The following is a 22386-nucleotide window of genomic DNA, read 5'->3' on the forward strand; positions in this document are numbered from 1 at the left end:
CTCTGGTCTCTGGTCTCTTCATGCTCTCTGCTCTCTGGTCTCTTCATGCTCTCTGGTCTCTGGTCTCTTCATGCTCTCTGCTCTCTGGTCTCTTCATGCTCTCTGGTCTCTGGTCTCTTCATGCTCTCTGGTCTCTGGTCTCTTCATGCTCTCTGCTCTCTGGTCTCTTCATGCTCTCTGCTCTCTGGTCTCTTCATGCTCTCTGCTCTCTGGTCTCTTCATGCTCTCTGCTCTCTGGTCTCTTCATGCTCTCTGGTCTCTGGTCTCTTCATGCTCTCTGGTCTCTGGTCTCTTCATGCTCTCTGCTCTCTGGTCTCTTCATGCTCTCTGGTCTCTGGTCTCTTCATGCTCTCTGCTCTCTGGTCTCTTCATGCTCTCTGCTCTCTGCTCTCTTCATGCTCTCTGCTCTCTGCTCTCTGCTCTCTGGTCTCTTCATGCTCTCTGCTCTCTGCTCTCTTCATGCTCTCTGCTCTCTGCTCTCTGCTCTCTGGTCTCTTCATGCTCTCTGCTCTCTGGTCTCTTCATGCTCTCTGGTCTCTTCATGCTCTCTGGTCTCTGGTCTCTTCATGCTCTCTGCTCTCTGGTCTCTTCATGCTCTCTGGTCTCTTCATGCTCTCTGCTCTCTGGTCTCTTCATGCTCTCTGGTCTCTTCATGCTCTCTGCTCTCTGGTCTCTGGTCTCTTCATGCTCTCTGGTCTCTGGTCTCTTCATGCTCTCTGGTCTCTGGTCTCTTCATGCTCTCTGGTCTCTGGTCTCTTCATGCTCTCTGCTCTCTTCATGCTCTCTGCTCTCTGGTCTCTGGTCTCTTCATGCTCTCTGGTCTCTTCATGCTCTCTGCTCTCTGGTCTCTTCATGCTCTCTGCTCTCTGGTCTCTTCATGCTCTCTGCTCTCTGGTCTCTTCATGCTCTCTGCTCTCTGGTCTCTTCATGCTCTCTGCTCTCTGGTCTCTTCATGCTCTCTGCTCTCTGCTCTCTTCATGCTCTCTGCTCTCTGCTCTCTGCTCTCTTCATGCTCTCTGCTCTCTGCTCTCTTCATGCTCTCTGGTCTCTGCTCTCTTCATGCTCTCTGCTCTCTGGTCTCTTCATGCTCTCTGCTCTCTGGTCTCTTCATGCTCTCTGCTCTCTGGTCTCTTCATGCTCTCTGCTCTCTGGTCTCTTCATGCTCTGCTCTCTGGTCTCTTCATGCTCTCTGCTCTCTGCTCTCTGGTCTCTTCATGCTCTCTGGTCTCTTCATGCTCTCTGCTCTCTGGTCTCTTCATGCTCTCTGCTCTCTGCTCTCTTCATGCTCTCTGCTCTCTGCTCTCTGGTCTCTTCATGCTCTCTGCTCTCTGCTCTCTGCTCTCTTCATGCTCTCTGCTCTCTTCATGCTCTCTGCTCTCTTCATGCTCTCTGCTCTCTGCTCTCTGCTCTCTTCATGCTCTCTGCTCTCTGCTCTCTGCTCTCTTCATGCTCTCTGCTCTCTTCATGCTCTCTGCTCTCTGCTCTCTTCATGCTCTCTGCTCTCTGGTCTCTTCATGCTCTCTGCTCTCTGCTCTCTTCATGCTCTCTGGTCTCTGGTCTCTTCATGCTCTCTGCTCTCTGCTCTCTTCATGCTCTCTGCTCTCTGCTCTCTTCATGCTCTCTGGTCTCTGGTCTCTTCATGCTCTCTGCTCTCTGCTCTCTTCATGCTCTCTGGTCTCTGGTCTCTTCATGCTCTCTGGTCTCTTCATGCTCTCTGCTCTCTGCTCTCTTCATGCTCTCTGCTCTCTGCTCTCTTCATGCTCTCTGCTCTCTGCTCTCTGCTCTCTTCATGCTCTCTGCTCTCTGCTCTCTGCTCTCTGCTCTCTTCATGCTCTCTGCTCTCTGGTCTATTCATGCTCTCTGCTCTCTGGTCTCTTCATGCTCTCTGCTCTCTGGTCTCTTCATGCTCTCTGCTCTCTGGTCCGTCTCTTCATGCTCTCTGCTCTCTGGTCTCTGGTCCATCTCTTCATGCTCTCTGCTCTCTGGTCTCTGGTTTGTCTCTTCATGCTCTCTGCTCTCTGGTCTCTGGTTTGTCTCTTCATGCTCTCTGGTCTCTGGTCCGTCTCTTCATGCTCTCTGCTCTCTGGTCTCTTCATGCTCTCTGCTCTCTGGTCCGTCTCTTCATGCTCTCTGCTCTCTGGTCTCTGGTCTCTTCATGCTCTCTGCTCTCTTCATGCTCTCTGCTCTCTTCATGCTCTCTGCTCTCTGCTCTCTGCTCTCTTCATGCTCTCTGCTCTCTGCTCTCTGCTCTCTTCATGCTCTCTGCTCTCTTCATGCTCTCTGCTCTCTGCTCTCTTCATGCTCTCTGCTCTCTGGTCTCTTCATGCTCTCTGCTCTCTGCTCTCTTCATGCTCTCTGCTCTCTTCATGCTCTCTGCTCTCTGCTCTCTTCATGCTCTCTGCTCTCTGCTCTCTTCATGCTCTCTGCTCTCTTCATGCTCTCTGCTCTCTTCATGCTCTCTGCTCTCTGCTCTCTGCTCTCTTCATGCTCTCTGCTCTCTGCTCTCTGCTCTCTTCATGCTCTCTGCTCTCTTCATGCTCTCTGCTCTCTGCTCTCTTCATGCTCTCTGCTCTCTGGTCTCTTCATGCTCTCTGCTCTCTGCTCTCTTCATGCTCTCTGCTCTCTTCATGCTCTCTGCTCTCTGCTCTCTTCATGCTCTCTGCTCTCTGCTCTCTTCATGCTCTCTGGTCTCTGGTCTCTTCATGCTCTCTGCTCTCTGCTCTCTTCATGCTCTCTGCTCTCTGCTCTCTTCATGCTCTCTGGTCTCTGGTCTCTTCATGCTCTCTGCTCTCTGCTCTCTTCATGCTCTCTGGTCTCTGGTCTCTTCATGCTCTCTGGTCTCTTCATGCTCTCTGCTCTCTGCTCTCTTCATGCTCTCTGCTCTCTGCTCTCTTCATGCTCTCTGCTCTCTGCTCTCTGCTCTCTTCATGCTCTCTGCTCTCTGCTCTCTGCTCTCTGCTCTCTTCATGCTCTCTGCTCTCTGGTCTATTCATGCTCTCTGCTCTCTGGTCTCTTCATGCTCTCTGCTCTCTGGTCTCTTCATGCTCTCTGCTCTCTGGTCCGTCTCTTCATGCTCTCTGCTCTCTGGTCTCTGGTCCATCTCTTCATGCTCTCTGCTCTCTGGTCTCTGGTTTGTCTCTTCATGCTCTCTGCTCTCTGGTCTCTGGTTTGTCTCTTCATGCTCTCTGGTCTCTGGTCCGTCTCTTCATGCTCTCTGCTCTCTGGTCTCTTCATGCTCTCTGCTCTCTGGTCCGTCTCTTCATGCTCTCCGGTCCGTCTCTTCCGCAGCGTGTTTTGCCGACAGCGAGCTGCCTCTGGACTCTGACGGCGCAGACATCCTGGCCGAGACCTTCAGCCTCCTGGGCCTGAAGGAGATGAAGCTGCAGGCCATGGTGGCTCCTGCCGGGGAGGAGGACCAGGACGAGGAGAACATGCAGGCCATGGCCAAGGTCGTCGTCCAGGAAGCCCAGAGGAAGCTTATCTCGCAGGTAAAGGGGAATGTAATGTATATGTAATGTACAGTATATGTACTGTATGTATATGTAATGAATATGTATTGGCCGCATCAGACCCACTCCTATCCGAGCTCCGGGAGGGTCATCAAGGAGAAGCCGACTTTTCTCAGTCCTTGCCCCACAATGGTGGAACGAACTACCCACCCCAGTTAGGACAGCCGACTAATATACTAACCTACACTGTCCTAATATACTAACCTACACTGTCCTAATATACTAACCTACACTGTCCTAATATACTAACCTACACTGTCCTAATATACTAACCTACACTGTCCTAATATACTAACATACACTGTAATATACTAACCTACACTGTCCTAATATACTAACCTACACTGTCCTAATATACTAACCTACACTGTCTAATATACTAACCTACACTGTCCTAATATACTAACCTACACTGTCCTTATATACTAACCTACACTGTCCTAATATACTAACATACACTGTCCTAATATACTAACCTACACTGTCCTTATATACTAACCTACACTGTCCTAATATACTAACCTACACTGTCTAATATACTAACCTACACTGTCCTAATATACTAACCTACACTGTCCTTATATACTAACCTACACTGTCCTAATATACTAACATACACTGTCCTAATATACTAACCTACACTGTCCTTATATACTAACCTACACTGTCCTAATATACTAACCTACACTGTCCTTATATACTAACCTACACTGTCCTAATATACTAACCTACACTGTCCTAATATACTAACCTACACTGTCCTAATATACTAACCTACACTGTCTTAATATACTAACCTACACTGTCCTAATATACTAACCTACACTGTCCTAATATACTAACCTACACTGTCCTAATATACTAACCTACACTGTCCTAATATACTAACCTACACTGTCTTAATATACTAACCTACACTGTCCTAATATACTAACCTACACTGTCCTAATATACTAACCTACACTGTCCTAATATACTAACCTACACTGTCCTAATAAACTAACCTACACTGTCCTGATATACTAACCTACACTGTCCTAATATACTAACCTACACTGTCCTAATATACTAACCTACACTGTCCTAATATACTAACCTACACTGTCCTAATATACTAACCTACACTTGTCCTAATAAACTAACCTACACTGTCTTAATATACTAACCTACACTTGTCCTAATAAACTAACCTACACTGTAGCGCTCAACACTTTGATGAACATTGTTACTCAGCTGATAAGAGTTGTGCCCTTCCTGATGACTTGTCGTACAGAACTTGTAAGTCGCTTTGGATAAAAGCGTCCGCTAAATGTAAATGTATATGTACTGTATATATATGTAATGTATATGTACTGTGTATATATTTGTATGTAATGTGTGTATACCTGAAGGATCATTCTGGTACCAAGAAGTAGCATAGTAGGGCATCAGGGTTTCACTTAACCCTTTCACTGCCACCAGACAGAAGGTTAACCCTTTACTATCACACAACCGACGGTCAACCGGCTGTTGTGTGGCAGTGAAAGGGTTAACCTCCTGTGTATTGTCGCAGTGAAAGGGTTAACCGTTTGGTAGTGCGGCAGTGAAAGGGTTAAACTCAACAGGAGAGCTCATGGTTTGGGAAAAGAGATGAGAAACCAAGGAACACTTGACTCCTACAGACAGGAGCACAAGAACCCAGGTCCAGGCACCACATGTGTTGTACTGTACCTGTGCTATATTATTAATTACCATAAATTTGAATCTCAAATAATATAGTAAAAGCCTTTATTTGGAGGACAGAGAGAGCGTAAAAAAAACACCAATGTGTTTCGTGTTATTCTCACCTGGCTGAGTTCCTCATCATGTGACTTCCCTACCAATCCATTCTGATCACTGACCAGCAGTGAGCTCAATGTTGCCATGTGTTTTTTTTGTTTACGTCCAGCAGAGGGAGCCGTCCTCTAACAAACCCTCATTCCCTCGTTAATGTAACCCACAGGTCCAGAAGAAGGCCTTCATTGAGAACACAATTCCCATCATCATTGTTCTCAAGAGCATGCTGGATCAGATTCGGTCACCAGTGGTGAAAGACCTCATGGCATACCTCCAGGTAAATGAGAAGAGGATATATATATGTGTGTGTGTGTGTGTGTGTTTATAAACACAACAGTTTAATCACCTCTATATTGTATATTGTTATTGCACTTTACTGTTACATTTGCGCTCTGGTTAGATGCCAAATTAGATTTGTGTTGTACTGTACTTGTGCTGCATGACAATACATTTGAATCGAATCTAAAGAAGGCATATCATAATGAAACCCCATGTCGCTTTTGGATCATAATTATGCTAACAAGCATATTATGTCGAAACATGAACGGATTATATTATGCATTGTCTATTCTCTTGTCCCCCTTCTCTGACAGATAATTAATGCTGTCTGTTATAATCATATTATTATGTTGCCTTCTCTTCTGTCTGCTTGGACAGCTGGTGCATGTGTGTGTGTATTGGAGACGGGGAGACATGAAGGGAGAGATAAAGGGAGAGATGAAAGGAGATAGGGCACATTCAGGTGTTTATGAACAAATATATTCCCACGTTGTTTGAGTAGCGAACAAAAGAAGGTTGTTTCCCAGTAAAAAAAAAAACACTCAAAGGAAGAAAGAAAAAAAGTCAAAACCCCACTTGCTGAGCTCTCGCTCTGCAGCTAAACATGATTTATTATCAAATTTTTTTTTCAAGTGGGTGGTGCCAGCAGTTGTTTTTGCACCGTCTAAAGCAGGGGTCAGCAACCTTTTTGACATGGAGTGCCTGTTTGAAATATAGTTGTAACTAGTGTGTCAATATTCCATGCATCGTAATTATTTTTTCTCATAATCAGGTCTTTTTAATGATCATTTTTACATTATTCCATCATTATTGTTATTGTTATTATTAACAATATTATTATGATGGTTGTATCAACCCTAAATCTGAGTTGGGGGGGGGGGGGATGCAATGCAGACAAACACTCACATTTGCCCATTCATTTTTGGACACATCACACACCATCGGTGTGTGTACTGTACGTGTGCTGTCATAGCTCCACCTACAGGCCTAATGGAGAACACCAGGAGAACACCAAGATGTGAATGGAGGGTGAATGTGAGGTATATCGTGTAAATACGTTTTGATTGATCGCAAGACTACACTGTAAAAGAAATAATAATAATAAGTTACCAGAACTTAAAAATATTGAGTTCAGTTACTGTGCATTAAGGTTTTCAGTTTTCAATCCATAATAAGTTAACAGAAAAATAAGTACACAACCACATTATTTCAACCTAATAAAACGATGTTTATTGTCATTGTTTTAAGAACACAAGTTGACTTGGTAATACTCAAATCTTTTGTAAAAAAATTGCTTTTAACATGTGCAATGTTCAATGAAATAGAAAAATAAATAATAAAATGTGTTGATTAATCCCACTGGTCACAATGGTGACCGTAATAATATTTTTGTTATAAGGCTCTGCAAATGTTACTGAATGATGTAGCAATGTATTTCCAGCTAAATTGAAATAATAAACAAATAAAGGGTCTCAATTAAATATGTGGTAGTAAAGATAACCTGTGTGAGGATTTCAACAAGATAAATGCGACAACAGTGCAAAATATTTCACTATAATATTAAATAAAATAAAAATTATAATATAATTTTTTTTACTGCTGCCCCCTGTGCTTATGAAAATGCCCCTGCGTGCCTATGCAGGCACGCGTGCCTAGGGTTGCCTACCCCTGGTCTAAAGTATGTGTCAGTCACAGTCGTGACCCCATTCTGTTGAGCTCGTCAGAGGCAGGTACAACATGAGTGCTACTTATTTTATTCAAATTAAATGTGTACAGTACCTTATTCTCAATGTATACCTTGAGGGGGTTCCAGTGAGTCCTCAGAAAATTTTGTGTTGTGTCTCCAGGCCACCATGCAGGACTTCTCTAACTTCTCTAACTTGTGTTGTGTGTCTGCAGGCCACCATGCAGGACTTTAGGGCTGGGCGATATGGCCTAAATATGATATCACGATATTTTCTGACCTTTCGGCGATACACGATACACATCACAATGTTTTTCTTTTTTACCCCAAACAATTCATTATGAGGCTTACCAAGACAGTATTTGAGTTTGCAAGCTAACATTAAAGACAAAATAAAATACCCATGCATTTAGCATTTTTATATTAGATTTAGATTATTAGATTATATATTGCATATGAGATATTATATGATTTAGATATGAAATATGATGAATTGAAAATGGGGGACCCTGATGTAAACAAGACTAAAGTCTTTCTCTGGTCTGCATCCCCTTAACAATTGTATGTATTGAGCTGTACTGTACCCATTCTGCAATATGTTAAAGTTTTAAATCAATCAATCAATAAATAAATAGCATTTTAGCATTTTTATGAAACTACTGTATATATGTATGTCTCTAAATGTTTTGATGAATTGAAAATGGAGGACCCTTATGTAAAAAAGCCGAAAGTCTTTTTCTGGTCTTCATCCTCCTGTACTGTATTGTACCCATTCTGCAACGTTTTAATACAGTTTTCATTCATTCATTCTGACGGAAACATAATCATTTTGATTGACAGTCGAGTCTGCCAATGACGTCACACCGCTTGCACCCGCCCTGCTGTTCTTAGCACCAATCGGCAAGCGTTATTAGTTTTTGACTTCCTAAATGTCCCGTGTGCTGAACATCAACAAAGCTACTAACGTTAGCTCCCCGCGGCCGTCGAGTAGGAGACCAGTGCTTCACAGGATGACTAAATGAGGCATAATGATTTTACTACAACGAATGTTATAATAAAAGCCTTTCCATACATCTGTCTGATTGAAAACTTTATTAACAGACCGCGGAATGGGCATATCTCAGCACAGGCTGAGATATGAACGAGTAACGTGTGGACAGATTGACGCGACACAATCCTCTTGGGCAAAACATCACGATATCCACGATACGTTGAAAAAGTGTATCGTTAATGAACTGTACCCGATATTTATATAATATCGTCATATCGCCCAGCCCTACAGGACTTCTCTAACTTGTGTTGTGTGTCTGCAGGCCACCATGCAGGACTTCTCTAACTTGTGTTGTGTGTCTGCAGGCCACACCGGCCTCAGCCAGCTAATCACCCAACCCACACGTGTATGTGAATCAACTCAGACTACCATTGACCTCATTCTGACCTCCGACAAGTCCAAGATCTCCAATAAAGGGGTTATAGCATGCGGGTTAAGTGATCATTATATGATATTCTGTACCCGCAAAAAACTAAAACAAAAGGCTGGCTGCCACAAAACAGTCACATCTAGAGACCTCAAAACCTACTCTAGCGAGGCCTTCAACCTTGAACTGGAGAGTCTGGACTGGTCAGATGAACTCAATGGTACACTGGTTGAAGAAACATGGCTTGGTTTCAAAACCAAATTCTCAACAATACTAAACGACATGGCCCCCCTAAGAACCACCAGGGTAAAAAATCGCGCTGAGCCGTGGATGCACTCCGAAATACTGGCCGCTATGAAAACCAGAGACAAAAAATGCTCTGAGTTTCGTAAAAGTCAGTCAAAGCTTACTAAAAGCACAAGCAGTGAACTCCAAGCCCACGTGACTGAACTCAAACTAGAAAGAAACAGACTAAGAAACGACGTAAACTCCATGATCAAAACTGCAAAAAAGAATTTCATCAATGACAAAACTGAGGAAAACAAAAACAAACCACGTGAACTTTGGAAATTACTCAATAATCAACTAGGATGCAGTAAAAAACTTAAAACCAGATTCTCAAACATAAACATAAAAACGGACAACACGCTCATCACAGACAAGCTGGATGTAGCCAATTACTTAAACATTTTCTTCACAAACATAGCCACAACACTGGTAAACAAACTACCCTCCCACTCAGGGCTTTATGGGGTAGAACACATAGTAGCTTACTACAAAAACCTAGTGGTCCGCAAGGACGACTTCAAGCTGGAAATGGTAACAACAGATGAGGTACTCAATAAACTGAGCGCCCTCCAACCTAACAAGGCCACTGGCCATGACAACATCCCCTCCAAATTCCTCAGAGACTCAGCAGCCGCCATCACCCCAATCATCACACACATAATAAACCTCTCCATAAAACAGGGACACGTCCCCAAGGACTTCAAAATTGCGAGGGTGACCCCTCTGCACAAAAAGGGCAGCAAATTAGACCCAGGCAACTACCGCCCTGTTTCTATTCTCACCTCCATCTCGAAGGTCATGGAAAAAATAGTCTACGAACAGGTCGAAAAGTACCTAGCGGAAAAAAATCTAATCTACGAATTCCAATCTGGCTTCAGAACATCCCACTCCACTGACACATGCCTTCTCTATTTGAATGACCACATCAAACAAGAGGTGGACGCAGGCAAATACTGCGGCATGGTCATGCTGGACCTACAAAAGGCCTTTGACACGGTCAATCACTCCATTCTGATTGACAAGCTAAAAGCAATTGGTTTTGATAGTCTATCAGTGAGCTGGATGCAATCCTACCTTGAGGGGAGGGAACAGATGGTGGAGGTAAACGGTACCCTATCCCCCCGCCTCACAGTGAGCTGTGGTGTTCCACAAGGAAGCATACTAGGACCGCTACTGTTCCTAATTTATGCAAATGACATGTCGTCAGCTTGTGACTGCAACTTGTTCCTGTTTGCGGACGACTCAGCCCTGCTGGTCTCTGACAAGAACAAGTTACAGGTTGAAAAAACCCTCAGCTCGGAACTAGGCAGAATCTGCATATGGCTCACTGATAACAAACTATCATTACACATGGGCAAAACAGAGTCCATTCTCTTCGGTTCAAATAACAAACTCAGCAAGACCGACGGCTTCTCAGTTACAGTGGGTGACAATATTGTCACAAGGAAAGATGAAATTACCTACCTGGGTTCCATCCTAGAGGCTAATCTCTCCTGTGACAAAATGGCATCCAATGTAATAAAAAAAGTCAACCAACAAACTCGATTCTTGTACCGGATCTCCTCTCTGGTAAACAAGAATACCCTGAAGACTCTGGCAGGAGCACTCATTCAGGGGTACTACGACTATGCTTGCACCTCATGGTACCAAAGCACCTCAAAGGCGCTAAAAACAAAATTACAAACATCTCAAAACAAACTGGTCAGACTACTGCTTGACCTTACTCCTAGAACCCACCTCACCCCTGCCCACTTTGACAACCTAGGATGGCTTAGAGTAGACGACAGAGTACAGCAACTTGCAATGGGCCTGGTCTACAAGATACACTACACGACCAAGGTACCCATGTACATGTCAAAATACTTCCCAAAGGTCAGTGAATACCACGATCACAACACCAGAGGGAGCTCCACAAATCATGTTAAACCCAGATTCGGCTCAAATAAGGGACTAAACACGTTTCGCAATTATGCCACATCAATGTGGAACGCCCTACCCAAAGCTGTAAAGGAATGTGGATCACTACCCACTTTCAAAACCTCTCTCAAGGGACACCTATGGGAGACTGCAATTCAACACTGGCCCCTGTAAATATCCTAACCCAACCCCCTCCAATGTACAGTCATTTACCTAGTATGGTTTTGTCAATAGTCCAATGTACAATTTTGTTTGTTTGTACAGTGTCTCCCCCCCCCCCCTCAATGTACAGTTTTGCCAATGTACAGTCATTTACCTAGTATGGTTTTGTCAATAGTCCAATGTACAATTTTGTTTGTTTGTACAGTGTCTCCCCCCCCCCCCTCAATGTACAGTTTTGCTTGTTTATACAGTGTGCCCCCCCCCCCCCAACCACCTCCAATGTAGATTACCCAGTATGGTTGTCAATATCCCAGTGTACCCAACCTCCTCCAATGTACAGTTTCTACGTCAAATGTATATACTCCCTTTTCCTGACTCCTTCTGTATCACAAACAGTACTGTATTTGCAAATCTGGTATGTCATAAATGTATAGATGTAGCAGTACTGACTATCTGTATGTCATGTATGTCATATATGTCCTGATGAATTGAAAATGGGGGACCCTGATGTAAACAAGACGAAAGTCTTTCTCTGGTCTGCATCCCCTTAACAATTGTGTGTATTGAGCTGTACTGTATTGTACCCATTCTGCAATCTGTTAATAAAGTTTTCAATCAATCAAATTCAATCAATCAATCAACCATGCAGGACTTCTCTAACTTGTGTTGTGTGTCTGCAGGCCACCATGCAGGACTTCTCTAACTTGTGTTGTGTGTCTCCAGGCCACCATGCAGGACTTCTCTAACTTGTGTTGTGTGTCTCCAGGCCACCATGCAGGACTTCTCTAACTTGTGTTGTGTGTCTGCAGGCCACCATGCAGGACTTCTCTAACTTGTGTTGTGTGTCTGCAGGCCACCATGCAGGACTTCTCTAACTTGTGTTGTGTGTCTGCAGGCCACCATGTAGGACTTCTCTAACTTGTGTTGTGTGTCTGCAGGCCACCATGTAGGACTTCTCTAACTTGTGTTGTGTGTCTGCAGGCCACCATGCAGGACTTCTCTAACTTGTGTTGTGTTGCTCCAGGCCACCGTGCAGGACTTCTCTAACTTGTGTTGTGTTGCTCCAGGCCACCATGCAGCACTTCTCTAACTTGTGTTGTGTTGCTCCAGGCCACCATGCAGCACTTCTCTACCTTGTAGTTGTGTGTCTCCAGGCCACCATGCAGGACTTCTCTAACTTGTGTTGTGTGTCTCCAGGCCACCATGCAGGACTTCTCTAACTTCTCTAACTTGTCTCCAGGCCACCATGCAGGACTACCGCGCGGAGGTGAAGGACTTCTTCAGTGCAGACGAGCAGCTGGCCGCGGAGCTGGAGTATGACCTGAAGATGTACGAGAAGGAGAAGGAGCAGGAGAGGGAGAAGCAGATGGAGAAGCAAATGGACCAGTGTAACCTGTCTGGACGGGCCACGCCCACCACTGCACCGGTGAGGAGGACACCGTTACAGTACAACTGGTCACACTTATGTCTTGATTTTAAAATAATTATATAATATATATATATATATATATATATATATATACAAAAAAAAGTTTATTTTTTTATTTACATATATAAATAAATGTTTAGTTTTTTCCTAGAGAACGTTTTTCTCATTCACTTCCCCCTCGCAATTTTTTTTTTATCTACTTTTTCTCCTTATTTTTTCTGTATTTTTCTCCCATCCCAATTTTTTGTCGTTATGCCAATTCCCCCCTCCCCTTCCTGGTCGTTGCACGCATTTGCCCCCTACTTGCCGGTCTAGGGAGCCCTGAAGTCTATCACATGCTTCCTCCGATACATGCGGAGACAGCCAGCAGCCTCTTTTCACCTGACAGCGCGGACTCTCATTGGTGAAGAGTAACGCGTGGGGATGATCACACTACCCTCACCAGTTCCTTCCCTCGCTGTGCAGGCGCCCCGACCGACCTGTAGGAGTCGCTGTTTACAACGACCAGGATACCACCCCACCGGCTTCCCACCCGCTGACACTGCCAATTGTGTCAGTATGACGACCGGCCCAAGCCGGAGGTACCGCTTGACAGCCAGATTCGATACCAGTGTCTCTGCGGTGGTAGACAGACGATTAGTCCGCTGCGCTACCCGGCCCCCCCCCCGCACATTTCTTATCCAATTTCTCTCAGTGGATATAGGTTCACAGTCGGCCAGGTACCTCTTGCACTATTGAATTCCTTCCAGACTCTGTATACAGTCGGATCTATTGGTCAAGATCGATGCCGCTGTTCAAGTTTCAGCCACTGGTGTTCCATATATCGTTCAGTATATTGTACTAAGGTTGATGCGAGGTCTACTGGGACGGCACAATGTTTGAGCTTCCTTAGTGCTTTCATAAAATATTCATGCCTGGGGGGTAGGTGTCCAGCTCGGTGTGTGTGGGCGTCTCACTTGTCCCCAGTGCACTTGTAGTTGTGAGTGGGGGGGGGGGGGTATTTTTGACAGCTGGGAGAAGACATGGGTTGCAGCGTGGGGCCGCGCCCGGGGACCAATCCAAGTCCGTTTTCCTCACGGACGTGACAGCATTAGCGATCTGTTTTGCATGTTTTTCCATTGGGTTTATCTCTTTTTTCTGGAGGGGAGAAACATGCAAACTCCACACAGAAAGGCCCGGGAGATACCCTGCCTGGGCAACCCAGCAGCCTGGTCCCCAAGCGGGAATCGAACCCATCTTGCTGTGAGGCGACAGTTATCCACTGCACCACCGTGCCACCGCTGAGTAGCTCAGATGAAGAAACCTATAACTTGTTTTTTTTAAGTTTTCAGACGAACATTATCTTTATTATCTAAAGGTAGCAAGTCAAGAGTGTTGCGGTCATTCAGAGTTAAAGACGGTAGAGGTTGAGTAGTTTATTATCTAAAGGTAGCAAGTCAAGAGTGTTGCGGTCATTCAAATCAAATCAAATCAAATTTATTTGTAAGGCCCAACAACACACGTTAATGTCCCCATGGGCCGTACAAGTCTTCTTTAAACAAGTCAAGAAGAAAACATAACAATAAGAACAGAACAAGGACACCATAAGGTCCAACAAATTTAAAATAAATGCAAATAGATGAAAGAATGCAAGCACTCCCAGACGTACCCCACGCGAAGGTAAGGAAAAACTCACTAAAACCTAACAATAGGTAAAAATGCTCCACAGGCAGTGTGGAGGAGAGAAACCTTAGAAGGGCCATTCAATGGGGGATCTCCCTTCTTAGATGTCGGTGATAGTAGTGTTGCAGACGGACAGTTGGTAAGCATGCACTCATGTGTGTGGTGAAACACAGATGAGTGCATGCAATAGCAACTGTACATTTTGAAAGATTAAAGATAGAGCTGATAGCGATAGCAACTGAACATTTTGAAAGATTGAAGATAGAGCTGATAGCGAATCTATTTGAGGCACAGGGGCGGTGCAGAGAGGGTCGCTTCCTCCCCGTCTTAATCACGGGACATTCAACACTCCGGTCATTGCTCAGGGACAGCCGGAGACAGGGAGATAGGGGGCGGCGCAGAGAGGGTCGCGAACTCCCCGACATCATCGCGGGACGTCCGGCACTCCGGTCACCACTACGAGACCTCCGGAGACAGGGGGGCACGCAGAGGGGGTCGCAACCTCCCGGCCTTCATCACGGGACGTCCGACACTCCGGTCAGCACTCCAGGATGGCAACTCACAGGGAGACGGGACAGGCGTTAGACAGCTCATGTGATTGTAGTGGGCGGACATAGCAATAGATACAAGTGGTAAAGACAGTAGAGGTTGAGTCGTTTATTATCTAAAGGTAGCAAGTCAAGAGTGTTGCGGTCATTCAGAGTTAAAGACAGTAGAGGTTGAGTAGTTTATTATCTAAAGGTAGCAAGTCAAGAGTGTTGTGGTCATTCAGAGTTAAAGACGGTAGAGGTTGAGTCGTTTATTATCTAAAGGTAGCAAGTCAAGAGTGTTGCGGTCATTCAGAGTTAAAGACGGTAGAGGTTGAGTCGTTTCCTGTGATACGTCACATTCACACTACAAAGTGATTTTGAAACGACTTTACATCTGCGAATGGGCTGTCCGAACAATTTGAAAACTTAGTAGAGTTATATGGTTCTTAAGTGCAAGGGATAATCTAATGCGAACATGTCTTCTAAATGGACTATGTTGTGTAATATCGTCCCTCTGTGTCCATCTCCTCCAGGGTTCCGTGCTGGGCTCGCCAGCCCCCGCTGCAGCCGCTAGAAGCCTCCAGGTTGGGTTCACTACACCCCAGGCACTGCGGCCCAGCGGAGTCTTGATCACCCCGAGACTCATCCAGTCGGCCAGGTACGGGCTCCACCACTGAGTGGGAATGAATGGTTCATCCAGTGTTTCCCATGAATTGCCTCTAGACTGTGGCGACCCACCACAGTCTAATTTGTCCCGCCACAGTTTTATAATATATATATTTTTTTTATTATTATTTTTAAATATAAAGTTTGCCAATAGGGATGTATCAGTAGTATTGGCAGTGCTAGTAGTCGTAATAGTAATCCAGTATATATCTTCTTATTTTCTAAAGAAATAAATGTCAACACATGCTTCATTTCTTTCATGGCTCAAATGTAATGTTATGCTCTAGTCTAGTCGATTTTGTGTTTTAAGCACAAAGTTCATCATAGATCTAGCCTCTTTATTTTGCTCTCAAAGTGCACCAGATTTATGCATTTAACTTTAAAATATAAAAAAAGAAAAAAGATAATCCCGGGGGAGCATGCCCCCGGACCCCCCTAGAGGGTCAGAGGTTCACCCACCACAGTCTTACGAAATCCTGTGGGAAACACTGGTTAATCTGAAGCTACCGCTTGAATAATAACTGCTTGTGTCACGGGAAACCTGGAATAGTCATTTGGAGATAAGAGTCAGCTGCATTTGAAAATGGTGTTTTTCAGGCCTGGAAAAGTTATGGCAAATGACACATGTCCAAATTATTTTGTAAATGTCATGGGAATCTGTATCAAAACCTCTTTTTCAGGCAGTAAAATCTGTAATGTCAGGTTTGGCTGCAGATTTTGTTTCCTTTTGATGGAATAATTTTCTAATTCTATAAGTTATCGCTATCCAACAAAGAACGTAACATTTGAACATTATAAAGAAAATGCCACCCTAAAATAGAATTCACTGTATTTCTATAATACTGTACAACTCTATTTCGATTTGTGAATATGAAGTCTTTCTTTCATAAATACACTTGTTGGGAGTGTTCCTTTAAACTGAATACCATCATCAAGACTGTTGTGATGGTGTCATCAAGATACAACTCCTGGAGCTGCTCCACAGATGGTGGAGAGTGGAACAATTCACAGGATCCCTCAGGTTCATGTTCTGATTCAGAGCTGTGAGCTCTACCTCTAAATCAAACTCATTTGGATGAAACAAAAATTCCATGAACCTCCAAAATCTCTCACTAATTTTCATAATCAATCGACCAACTCTAAAAGGTTTCACTTGACGACATCACTTAATGTCTTGATGCTCTGATTTCCAGTTCAGACCCATGTTTACTTCCTGTCGGCTGTTGTATCGACAAACACTGCGACAGGAAATAAAGTTGGTTCCATATTTTGGAATGTTTATGTTGCCAAGTTGAAACCGTCCATAATATCATGAAATGGTGAAAGATGAGTGTCTGAGCCCTGGTGTGTTTGGGGAACCTCAGGAACCCTCGAGCCGGGCTGCGGGTCGCCACTCTGCTGCAGACGGGTCCTGGAGGCCGCTGCTCCCTGCCTATGGAGGCCTCAGGTATGGCTGCGTTTAAACAAACCAAAGGGATCGTTCAGAAACAATGATTTTATCCCAGTGTCTGGTAGATTTACCTCGACCGCCGCTGCCTTTTCCAGCTTTTATACCGATCCTTTCAAATTTGAGGATGAACCTTTTTAGATTTTTGTGACCCCATGACCTTTCCTCTAGGGCCACCATCGGGCCAAGCGTTCAATACTCGCATCAGTGTCCTGATCCGATTCCCACCGAACTTGACAAAATATATTTGCCTTACTACAGCGAGGAGGCATGTAGAGTTAATCTGGCCTCATGGTGGCGCTACTCTCATAAAAAAACAGTAACTACTCAACGGCTCGAATAAGGGGCATGGTCACAAAAGTTGGATTGATGGTTCTAGCCGTACTGGGATATATACCTGCTGTTGGCACATAAGTCAAATAATCAAATCATTGTTTTTGACATTTGATTAAAAGTTAAAACATTTATAATGTTTGTATAAATGGAAAAAATAGATCTTCTGTCTGTCTGTTTTTGTTATGGATACATAGTGTCACTGGCTACATTAAGTGTGAAGGGACCAACTCCAGTTATAATGCCAGTACATTGGTGATGGGACCAACTCCAGTTGTAATACCAGTACCTTGGTGATGGGACCAACTCCAGTTGTAATGCCAGTACCTTGGTGAAGGCACCAACTGATTGATTGATTGATTGAAAATTGTATTAACAGATTGCAGAATGGGTACAATACAGTACGGCTCAATACACACAATTGTTAAGGGGATGCAGACCAGAGAAAGACTTGCGTCTAGTTTACAGATCAGAGTCCCCCATTTTCAATTCATCATAATTTTTTTTAATCAAAAATCGAAAAGGTTCATCCTTTAGGGATCAGAAACGTGCACAGCACATTTGAAAGGATTGGTATAAAAACTCCAGTTGTAATGCCAGTATCTTGGTCGAGGGCAATGGCAGGAAATCTAGCATTCATGTCTTTTATGGTGTGGGAGTAAACCAGAGAACCCAGAGGAAACCCACGCAAACACGGGGAGAAAGGCCCCCTGCAACAGTGCTCATCACTGCACCACTGTGCCGTTTGGGGGAGGGACTGATTATGCTTCAGCTGAGGATGGTCAAATAATAACTGAAATGACAGAAATGTGTCCAAATTGACTGTAATTTGCTTACGTTCATTTGATTGCAGTGATGATCCCCAAGAAAAGATGGATGCCTCACAGAGCTATCAGCACCCCACTAGGTATGTATGCGATGCGCCTCTTTCAAAATGCCTTGACCTATCAAATGTCTTAAATAGAGAAGTGGATAACATGGTTATACATTGTAATAAGTATTACTGCGTACCAACTAGTACCAACTGACATGCAGGGACAACCGGTTTCTAGCCCTTCTATGCACATATTTCTTTCCATGCTTTGACATACTGCCCCCCCCCCCCCACCACCCAGCATTGACACAAATGTAATTGATTGATTGATTAATTACTTAATTGAAAAGTAGGCTTATATATTATATTCCAAATAAAATAAATCCTGTCCCGAAGTCTGTGTCAGACTAGCTTAGCCATAATCTTTTTCTTTCCTGTTGAATTATTTTCTCCCATCCCCCAATTTAGTCGTTATGCCAGTTCCTTCCTGGTCGCTGCGCTGCCCTGCTATCGGTCTGAGTCGCTATTGCAATGACCAGGAGTCCAGGACTCATACCCCAGGAACTGAACCCGGGTCTCGTTGGTGGTAGGCGAGTGCTTAGACCTCTACACTACCCAGCCGCTCCAGAGCTTAGACCTCTACACTACCCAGCCGCTCCAGTGTTTAGACCTCTGCACTACCCAGCCGCTCCAGTGTTTAGACCTCTGCACTACCCAGCCGCTCCAGAGCTTAGACCTCTACACTACCCAGCCGCTCCAGTGGTTAGACCTCTACACTACCCAGCCGCTCCAGTGGTTAGACCTCTACACTACCCAGCCACTCCAGTGTTTAGACCTCTACACTACCCAGCTGCTCCAGTGCTTAGACCTCTACACTACCCAGCCACTCCAGTGTTTAGACCTCTACACTACCCAGCTGCTCCAGTGTTTAGACCTCTACACTACCCAGCTGCTCCAGTGTTTAGACCTCTACACTACCCAGCTGCTCCAGAGCTTAGACCTCTACACTACCCAGCTGCTCCAGTGTTTAGACCTCTACACTACCCAGCTGCTCCAGAGCTTAGACCTCTACACTACCCAGCTGCTCCTAGTGCTTAGACCTCTACACTACCCAGCTGCTCCAGTGGTTAGACCTCTACACTACCCAGCCACTCCAGTGTTTAGACCTCTACACTACCCAGCTGCTCCAGTGCTTAGACCTCTACACTACGCAGCCGCTCCAGAGCTTAGACCTCTACACTACCCAGCTGCTCCAGTGTTTAGACCTCTACACTACCCAGCTGCTCCAGAGCTTAGACCTCTACACTACCCAGCTGCTCCAGTGTTTAGACCTCTACACTACCCAGCTGCTCCAGAGCTTAGACCTCTACACTACCCAGCTGCTCCTAGTGCTTAGACCTCTACACTACCCAGCTGCTCCAGTGGTTAGACCTCTACACTACCCAGCTGCTCCAGTGTTTAGACCTCTACACTACCCAGCCACTCCAGTGTTTAGACTTCTACACTACCCAGCCACTCCAGTGTTTAGACCTCTACACTACCCAGCTGCTCCAGTGCTTAGACCTCTACACTACGCAGCCGCTCCAGAGCTTAGACCTCTACACTACCCAGCTCCTCCAGTGTTTAGACCTCTACACTACATAGACCTCTACACTACCCAGCCGCTCCAGTGGTTAGACCTCTACACTACCCAGCTGCTCCAGTGCTTAGACCTCTACACTACATAGACCTCTACACTACCCAGCCGCTCCAGTGGTTAGACCTCTACACTACCCAGCCACTCCAGAGCTTAGACCTCTACACTACATAGACCTCTACACTACCCAGCCGCTCCAGTGGTTAGACCTCTACACTACGCAGCCGCTCCAGAGCTTAGACCTCTACACTACGCAGCCGCTCCAGAGCTTAGACCTCTACACTACGCAGCCGCTCCAGAGCTTAGACCTCTACACTACGCAGCCGCTCCAGAGCTTAGACCTCTACACTACCCAGCCACTCCAGAGCTTAGACCTCTACACTACCCAGCTGCTCCAGTGCTTAGACCTCTACACTACCCAGCCACTCCAGAGCTTAGACCTCTACACTACGCAGCCGCTCCAGAGCTTAGACCTCTACACTACCCAGCTGCTCCAGTGCTTAGACCTCTACACTACGCAGCCGCTCCAGAGCTTAGACCTCTACACTACCCAGCTGCTCCAGTGCTTAGACCTCTACACTACCCAGCCGCTCCAGTGCTTAGACCTCTACACTACCCAGCTGCTCCAGAGCTTAGACCTCTACACTACCCAGCTGCTCCAGTGCTTAGACCTCTACACTACCCAGCTGCTCCAGTGCTTAGACCTCTACACTATCCAGCCGCTCCAGTGCTTAGACCTCTACACTACCCAGCCGCTCCAGTGCTTAGACCTCTACAGTACCCAGCCGCTCCAGTGCTTAGACCTCTACACTATCCAGCCGCTCCAGTGCTTAGACCTCTACACTACCCAGCCGCTCCAGTGCTTAGACCTCTACAGTACCCAGCCGCTCCAGTGCTTAGACCTCTACACTACCCAGCCACTCCAGAGCTTAGACCTCTACACTACCTAGACCTCTACACTACCCAGCTGCTCCAGAGCTTAGACCTCTACACTACCTAGACCTCTACACTACCCAGCTGCTCCAGAGCTTAGACCTCTACACTACCCAGCCGCGCCAGCGAGAATGTTGTTGGCGGAAGACTCTGACTGTTGCCCGTGTTGTTGAGTCAAATAAATGCAGAGACCCTCCGAAGAGATATAATCCGTTTCAGTTTTTGTATAAGTGAATGTTCTTAAGAGAGAGAGATAAATAAGACGTGATGCCTCTCCGCTCTCCAGTTCAGCACCACAGACCGCATCATGGTGTGTCTTCATAGAGAGCAGCGCAGCAGAGAGAGACTGAGAGAACTGCATAAGACTTTCCTGTAGGGCTCAGGGTTCAAAGTTCAAAAAGCTAGACTGAGCCTCAATGACTGACGAGCTGAAAGAGCTTGTAGCAAGAACAGATAAAGGGCCGGCACCACATCCTACCTCTACAACCAGAGACAAAATGGTAAATGGCTGCATTTATATATAGCGCTTTTATCCAAATCGCTTTACAATTTGTTCCTCACATTTGACCCATTCACTCACACATTCACACACCGATGGCAGAGGCAACCTTGCAAGGTGCCAACCTGCTCATCGGGAGCAATTAGGGGTTAAAAGTGTCTTGCTCAAGGACACTTCGACATGCTGCCCAGGAGGGGCGGGAATCGAACCGGGAACCTTCCGACTACCGGACGACTGCTTTACCTCCTGAGCCACTGTCGCCCCCAACCCCAGCTGATGACAAAGCAATGAATAATAATAAACTTTATTAGTGTAGCACCTTTCATACAAGAATTGCAGCCTAAAGTGCTTCACAGCAGTGATGTCGACACAAAATAGACATAGGCATAAAATGTGCGTAGAATTGGCATAATTATAGACGGGCATTAAATTAACCTCCCGGAAAATATTTCATAGATTTCTGTAATAGATTTCTGATTCAAATCTATGAAAAATAATTAGGAAAAAAAAGAGATTGTAATAGATTTCTGTCATTAAAATCTATGGAAAAAAATAAAAGATTGTGATATATTTCTGTATTAAAACGTCCAACCCCAAGAGGCGTTCCTGCACAGGTCCCTCCTCCTGGGGCTGTGAGGCCCCACCTCCTGGGGCTGTGAGGCCCCACCTCCTGGGGCTGTGAGGTCCCACCTCCTGGGGCTGTGAGGCCCCACCTCCTGGGGCTGTGAGGCCCCACCTCCTGGGGCTGTGAGGCCCCACCTCCTGGGGCTGTGAGGCCCCACCTCCTGGGGCTGTGAGGCCCCACCTCCTGGGGCTGTGAGGTCCCACCTCCTGGGGCTGTGAGGCCCCACCTTCTGGGGCTGTGAGGCCCCACCTCCTGGGGCTGTGAGGCCCCACCTCCTGGGTCCTGGGGCTGTGAGGCCCCACCTCCTGGGGCTGTGAGGTCCCACCTCCTGGGGCTGTGAGGTCTCACCTCCTGGGGCTGTGAGGTCCCACCTCCTGGGGCTGTGAGGCCCCACTTGTATTGTGAATCGTGTGAAATAAAAGCGGTGCATAAAGTGCAGACATAGAATGAGTATAAAAATTAAGACAAATGATTTCCTGTGCCTTAGATCTCGGACCTAATGTGACCTTTGGAGATGGAGTCAGCGCCATCTTCAGTGACCCAGGATCTAGTAAGCTACAGTACATCTTGACCCACTGTCTGAGTACCCTTCTATCTCAACGCAATCTTCTCACAAGCGGTTGTTGTGGTTGAAACCTTTACCGTGTGTTCCTCAGGTGGACTGGAGAGCGTGGATGGCAGTCTCCTTCACATGAGGAACCCTGATCTGTGAGTGATTCTGTTTCTTCATTTATTTATCT

The 22386-nt window shown here is 45.7% G+C and overlaps 1 protein-coding gene across 1 annotated transcript in view; it reads left to right on the forward strand.

Annotated features, from left to right (window-relative positions):
- The window catches only part of ncapd3 (non-SMC condensin II complex, subunit D3), a 74172-nt gene that overhangs the window by 46044 nt on the left and 5742 nt on the right, over window positions 1-22386 (forward strand). The window contains exons 27-34 of the mRNA XM_084317919.1: window positions 3289-3488; window positions 5491-5601; window positions 12313-12498; window positions 15227-15351; window positions 16724-16806; window positions 17993-18046; window positions 22134-22196; window positions 22303-22354. Of these exons, the coding sequence (XP_084174045.1) occupies window positions 3289-3488; window positions 5491-5601; window positions 12313-12498; window positions 15227-15351; window positions 16724-16806; window positions 17993-18046; window positions 22134-22196; window positions 22303-22354 (874 nt within the window). The remainder of the gene's footprint in view (window positions 1-3288; window positions 3489-5490; window positions 5602-12312; window positions 12499-15226; window positions 15352-16723; window positions 16807-17992; window positions 18047-22133; window positions 22197-22302; window positions 22355-22386) is intronic.

This window comes from Notolepis coatsorum (assembly GCF_963971535.1).
Source record: "Notolepis coatsorum genome assembly, chromosome: 7".
Classification (NCBI taxonomy): Eukaryota; Metazoa; Chordata; class Actinopteri; order Aulopiformes; family Paralepididae; genus Notolepis; species Notolepis coatsorum.